The following is a 7509-nucleotide window of genomic DNA, read 5'->3' as shown; positions in this document are numbered from 1 at the left end:
TCTTTAACTAGTGTTTCTATCATTAACTAGAATCTATCATTAACTAGTGTTTCTATCATTAACTAGTGTTTCTATCATTAACTAGTCTATCACTGGTGGGCTAATGTTGGGCTGTAAAGGAACTACAGCACGGTCACATGACTTCACGTCAACACCGCTAAGCTAAAGGTGGCTAATGTTGGGCTATAAAGGAACTACAGCAGGGTCACATGACTTCACGTCACCACCGCTAAGCTAATGGCGGCTAATGTTGGGCTATAAAGGAACTACAGCACGGTCACATGACTTCACGTCACCACCGCTAAGCTAAAGGTGGCTAATGTTGGGCTATAAAGGAACTATAGCACGGTCACATGACTTCACGTCACCACCGCTAAGCTAATGATGGCTAATGTTGGGCTATAAACGAACTACAGCACGGTCACATGACTTCACGTCACCACTGCTAAGCTAAAGGTGGCTAATGTTGGGCTATAAAGGAACTACAGCACGGTCACATGACTTCAGGTCACCACCGCTAAGCTAAAGGTGGCTAATGTTGGGCTATAAAGAAACTACAGCACGGTCACATGACTTCACGTCACCACCGCTAAGCTAAAGGAGGCGTGATGACGTTTAGTCGTCTCTTTTAGACACACTGTTAAAATACCTTCCCTCCACAGTTTGAAAATCTTCTCATTAGATAATAAATAAAACCACACGTTTGATGTTTTGAGTCACTTCTCTTTATTTCCTCATCTTCACTTATTCATCACCGTCGCTATTCAGTTCAATCTTAACGCCCTCGCCTTCAGCGCAGTATCCTGCAAACAGAGAGAGAAACAGTGAGATCAGTTATCTGTGAAATCTCTGTTTCATCGTTTAATCAGGTGATTTTAAAGCACCGTTCTTGGAGTCGTAGATGAACTGTGGTTCTCCGGAGAACCCGAGGCAGCTCGCCTGCTTCTTGAAATCGTCAATGTCCGAGTCCTTCAGGGTCGCCTCTCTGCCTGCAGACAGAAACACAGAGACGCTTAAATACCTGACTTTAGGAAAGGATTTCAGCATGACTTCTACTTTTATTAAGTTTTTAAAACAAGCATGATTAAGTACTTTTAAGTCAAGAGTAATCCATCTATCCATCTATCTATCTATCTATCTATCTATCTATCTATCAGGTGTATAAGCTGTAAGATTCTCTTGGTCTAAGGGACATTACACTATAGACTGCTTTGATGCAAGGTAATGTGTCTCTTATGGTGCTGTACAGCAATATAATATTTGACTTCAACCATCTCTGTGTCTGTGTTTTATTGATTTCTCTTCGTCTTATTCTTTAATGTTGTGAGTGTTACACCGGATCCACGACAAGGGTTAGGTTGAGGTTAAGTAATAATACATTATTATTTCCCGTCATGCTTCCTACCTAACAGATAGACGCCGCGCCGGTTGACCTCCTCCGCTGTCACCGTGATGTTGATCTTCAGCAGCTTGACCAAGGTGTCCAGGTCTTTGGACGTGACGTTCCTGCTGAGGACCAGACATCCATCACAGCCCGGCAGCAGGTGGAAGGTGGTGGAGAAGTCGTTCCCCACTGAAAACAGACAGGAGAATACCTGATTACACAGGTGAGATACAGAGCTATGCAGGAAACTGAGGCTGTACCTGGGATACATCAAAGATTCAAAGATTCAAGATTCTCAGCAAGGAGCTCAGGTCAGAAGAATTTCATATCTCCACTTCTCTCATAGCTATGTGCATATGACAATAAAACCTTTGAATCTTTGAATTTGAATGATCCGTCAGCATGCTAACAGGCTCACAATGCTCCATCGCTTCTCTTTGGATAACTGGACTTAAAATCACACTGTACTTTTTACATTTATTTATTATGGTCTCGAGTTAACTTGTATTATAAATGTGAGCACTGTGGACCTTTGTCTTTCCTTCTGGCAGTTTCAGTCGCCTAAAAGAAATGTCAGATTGTGAAACTCACCTGACGCTGAGGCTGTGTCGCCCTCAATAGTTATGTTGGCAGTTGTTGACATGCAGATACCATTCCTGAGGAGAAAGAGGAGGAGGTGAGTTTATCGCTGGGTCTAAATCATAGACTGTATATATAAAGGTCTGAATGTCAATATGAAGAAACTTGATGTGTTCAGAGCACGAGAACTGAGATGTATTTCAAATCAGGAGAGGATTCACTGATTAATCAGAGTATCATCTGGAGAGCTATTGAATTGGGTTCTGCAGAATCAGAATCAGATTCAGGTTTATCACCAGGTAGGTTGACACATATGAGGAATTTGACTTGGTGCATACATAAAAGTAAAACGAAAATGAAAACCACAGATAGAGAACTATTATGCTATATAATTAAAATGATAAGAAATATAGTAAATGATCTTGGTTTTTCCTGGTATTTGTTATTATATTTTTGCATGAGTGCAGATGCTCACAGTTTGTCCTCAAAGGCAAAAACGATCCCCTTGGGGTCGGACGGAGACGGGCTGATGTACAACCGGGAGCTCTCCAGGTGCTTCAGGATGGCGCCAAACACTGCATTATCTGTGTAACCCACCTGGAGGTGGGACCTGTTGTACATCTACACACACACACACACACACACACACACACACACACACACACACACACACACACACACACACACACACACACACACACACACACACACACACACACACACACACACACACACACACACACACACACACACACACACACACACACAATTAACCCTGCCCCTAAAAAGAGAGGATAAGGGCCACATGTGAACCTTTTTGAGGTTTGACCAACAGTGCATTTTTTTTGTTTGGTTCAAACTCAAAATGTATCGAAAAAGTCAGAAATCTGAAAAACATCTGGCCCTGATCCTCTGCAATAGATGTTTAGAATAATTTGTCCATACATGTGGACTTCTTGTTGGGCTGCTTGTGTTGTGAGAAATATGTATTTTATTTTTTATTGTGCATAAGTGTTTTAATTATTACCAGGGTTGGGAGGGTAACTTTAGTTAATAACCTGTTACTAGTTATCTGTAAAAGTGTCACAATATAAAGGTAATTTTACCTGATCACTTTACCTGAATATAAAATGCAATACAAAGACATTTATGGGAATATTTCATCAACCTGCATTCAGCACATTCAGGCAGTAGCCTAAACACAATGAGCACATACTACAGTTTAAAAAGCAGAAATAAAATCTGAGCTCCGTTTTAGTTTTATTCACAGTTTTGCACATTGAACAATTTAAAAAAACATTTCGGAAAACTTGAAATACAAATAATAATTGTCCTTAGAATCCACTGAAGTGTCATTAGTGTTTAACCCTGTTCACCTGTAGTGTAACAGGTGGAAAGTAACACACCACTGCAAGTACATTTTGTACTTAAGTGCTGTTTTGTACTTTACTTGAGTATTTCAATTTAATGCTACTTTATACTTCTACTGTACATATACAAATATGCTGATATAGTATAATGCAGTACTGTACTAATAAACGATACAGTATTTAAAGTATATAAAGTTGGTCCACATTGAGAAAACTACAAAACTAAAATTGCGGTATTAAAGGCGGATAATAAAATAACCTTAATAATATTACTGTTAAGATATATAAGTGAAATTATGCTGTACTTTATATTATTCTGAAATAATGTACGTGAAGTATATGTTGATACTTTTGCACTTTTACTTTTAGTGGAGTACTTTAAGACCATATTATTTGTACTTTTACTTAAGTTAAGGTTCTGAGTACTTCTTCTTACAGTGACTAACGGTGAATAAAGGAACCAGAGGGGGGTCTTACCATGGAGGGGTCAGCCAGAGAGAGAGGCGTCACCAAGGGCTGGCATTCTTCAGGAGTCAGAGCCCAGCTGCTCAGAAACAGCCCGGATACCAGCAGGAGACCTCGGAGACACATGATGCTAACCATGCTAAAGATGCTAACGATGCTAACGAAGCTAACGGGAAAGCAACCTACGACTGAGCCTCAGCTGCTCAGCCTTTTATAGCAGCTCATTGGTTTCCCAGTATTAACATTTTTCTGCACAGTCATGCTTGTGATATTTGACCCTGTTTGTGCATGAATGATTCATTGATAGTTAAACAGAGACTGACTCCTACTGCCATACTGCTGAAAATGTCAACATTCACATTTTAACTCATATTTTACAAATGACAGATGCTGATGCTGCCTTTAACGATAATCTGCTCAAATATTGTAGAGTAACCCTTTAAAAACTCTACACTGTAAAAACTGTTGCTTTGGTAAAACTTAAAAAATATGTGTCAAGTGATTCCAAGCAATTTTAAGAGTTTAGTCAACTTTTGCATTCTTTGAGTTGGTGAAATGTACTTTTTTTAGTTTTCCTCTACTCAAGAATGTGTTACTTTGCTAAAACTTAAAAAATATGTGTCAAGCAGTTCCAAGCAATTATAGGCGTTGGGTAAACTCACTAATGTGATTTTCTCTGCATATGAAAAGATGAGATGAGCCTACAATTAAAAGCCCAGATATTAAGTGTAACCAATGCAAATAACAATCTGCTAAGAACCACACGAGAATAAAGTAAATTATAAAACACAATTGAGTTGCCGGAACCTATATACGACAAACTCTTCCTGATTTCAATCCAACCCTTTAAATATTTGATAGCATTGAAACATTGCAGATTAAACAAATAAATTAAAAAAGGGAACGTTATGGACATGTTAATACATTTTATTAAAATTTGATTATTTCAAAACAGTTGTCATAAAAGAGTAACAAGTTTGTTTAAAAGCACAACACATTAACATACATGGAGACACATGGTTATTACTTGATGGTTATAACTGCATCTGGCTCTTGGGCAATGTATCACTTCATGCTGTGCATCACGAGCCTGTTGCACTTCGACCTCTGCTGTTCCCTGTATACAAACAAAACACTAAAGTACAAGTACAAATAGTACAAGTACAAATCAGGACACACCATGTGTTTTCCTCAAAACAAAAATCAAATCCGTCTTGAAAACATAACGAGCCAGTTTACATTAGCTGTTAACAGACGGTAACAGAGGTGCTATTCACATGCATTACAAGGGGTTTAAGCCATCAACAAAAAGGCTGGTTTGCAAGAAAATGAACCAAATAGTCATGATATTGATATAGTTCATAAAATGTCCAACTACATATTTTTAACCCCACCTCATGCTCAGAGATTTATATAAAGTGGCACATGGGTCCTAGAATAAAAAGAACAGACGATTATTTCAACTTTTATCTTGATAAGTGAGAGCGCAGGCCAGTCTACATGAATGCAGGGCAAGGCACGTTTCTGTCCAAAGGTTCCATGATGGAGTCGATAATGTTTTAAAATATCACTTTTGTGGAGGAAACTTCTGTGTAGCAATGCATGGAGTCACCGACTCAGGAAGGAGACACGGTGAGAGTTGGAGCTTTGATGTCAAACACTGATGGGTTTATTCAGAGTATTCGGCCGGAGGATTCACATCACAAATCAAAGAGTCAGAGGTTCTGACCACACGGTAGAGTTGCCACGTCAATTCTGAAGACCCTCTCTCTATGTTAGACCTTTTAACTGGTTCACAGAGAGAAATCAACATCTCTGAAGGAGTAGACTAAACAGCTGGGAACACTGAGCCACCTGCGTCCGACACTCATGGCCTCAAGGATTTCACATCCTACAGTCCACAAACACCGATAAAGAAGTGCCTCAGTGTTCTCACAACAATTACCCTTCGTGCCAGACAAGTTGACCGGTCACAAACTGATGACAACAACACATATGGCACCAAGGCCTTTCCTTAAAGGAGATAACAGATGTCAGAGTAGATCATAAAATGTCACAGAGCAAAAGGTTAGATATCTAGAAGAATTATTCCTTAACAACTTTGAGTGGTGACACTAGTGCTGCACAGTTAACATCTCCATCCCATCTGTGATTAAAAAAATAGAAATGGGTACGTTTACCTGATGCTAATTATATTAGTATGTAAACATAACACGTCTTGAATTAACCTCTGAAACAACAACTCTAGTCTGACACACTCAAGGGCTTACCTAATGTGAACCTGAAGTCCATAGCAGGAGGCAAAATGTCTTCAAGAGGAGGTGTGACTGTTTTCTGGTGAGGCAAATGAAAGAACAAAATAGTTACATGATGACAATGTAACAATCATTTCAGTAGAATTCATTAAAACATATTTAATTCAATTAATGGAATCAAACATTAAAACACAAGTATCATTTAAAACGGTATTGTATTTATATACATTTATAAGGATGGCATTTATTAAGGATGGTATTGTTAGATACCAGTACAATTCCATGATTCTCTACACAGCAGATCCTAATTACTTCAATATACACTCCTTTATCTCGTTTGCCTACTGTCTAATATCTACTTTATGTTGTAGTAAAACATCTCCTTAATAAAACTGTATTATTGATATTTCTCGCTAAAGACTGCATTTTACTGTACTACATTGAACACATCTTGCTGACGTTATCCATGCATCCTCGCCCAATACACACTTTTACTGAATTGCGCCTGAATGCACCTTAACTGAAGTCACCTCCGTCACTTTCTTCTGAGAGCTAACGTTAACTCTCCTGCAGATTCCAACATGGATTTGCATCTATAGCGTTGCATAAGCATGAAAAATGTAGTTTGCACTTCATATTGTATAATAACAACTCGATGCTGTAACTGCAGACTATGAGTATAAATTGGGTACACTAAGATTGTAGAAAGATAATTCATTGCTCACAGTAAAACAAACGGTGAAATACATACAGAGGAATTAATATCAAATAGGCGCATTAGTAACTTACTCTTACATAACCGCTGGGTTATAAAGTAGTAGGGAATAGTTTTAACGGAGGTATTTTACCGCACAACATGCACGGCAGGAGAGCCTCTGAGCCCCGCGGCCGCATCACGGTGCCCGGGCCAACGCTTAGAGCGGCATAGGGGAAGAGTTTGCGGAGTTGATTCTTAATACGTACTCTTAACTTAACCACTTTTAACAGAATTGCGTCGGTAAGCACTTGATGCAAACTTTGCCCAACAACTTTGCGTGAAGAAATAGACTACATGAGCACGACAGGGCTGAGTCTAACTTTAACAGCAGTAATGGCGCTGGCATGCATTAAAATGTCGATGTTTCGTTCAAAACAGTGAATACTGTGGAGGAAACTTCTGTGTAGTAATGCATGGAGTCACCGACTCAGGAAGGAGACACGGTGGGAGTTGGAGCTTTGATGTCAAACACTGATGGGTTTATTCAGAGTATTCGGCCGGAGGATTCACATCACAAATCAAAGAGTCAGAGGTTCTGACCACACGGTAGAGTTGCCACATCAATTCTGAAGAGCCTCTCTCTATGCTAGACCTTTTAACAGGTTCACAGAGAGAAATCAACATCTCTGAGGGATAAGGGAATGCTCTGGTTTTTGGACAAAATTAACATGGGATCACTCCTGTCACCGGACGTACTTC

The 7509-nt window shown here is 39.3% G+C and overlaps 1 protein-coding gene across 1 annotated transcript; it reads right to left on the bottom strand.

Moving 5' to 3' along the window:
* Positions 1-702: 702 nt before the first annotated feature.
* On the bottom strand, positions 703-4013 carry LOC117498718. Its single transcript, XM_034150859.1, has 6 exons — positions 3811-4013; positions 2439-2584; positions 1976-2040; positions 1406-1573; positions 885-989; positions 703-803 (listed from the first exon to the last, which is right to left on the bottom strand). The coding sequence occupies exons 1-6, from the start codon at positions 3934-3936 to the stop codon at positions 745-747; spliced, it is 669 nt and encodes a 222-aa protein (XP_034006750.1). The 5' UTR covers positions 3937-4013; the 3' UTR covers positions 703-744.
* Between the last annotated feature and the right edge of the window lie 3496 nt (positions 4014-7509).

The sequence above is a fragment of the Trematomus bernacchii genome, unplaced genomic scaffold (genome assembly GCF_902827165.1).
Source record: "Trematomus bernacchii unplaced genomic scaffold, fTreBer1.1, whole genome shotgun sequence".
NCBI lineage: Eukaryota > Metazoa > Chordata > Actinopteri > Perciformes > Nototheniidae > Trematomus > Trematomus bernacchii.
Note: the sequence above shows the minus strand (reverse complement) of the source record. Positions and strands in the feature narration are given on the sequence as shown.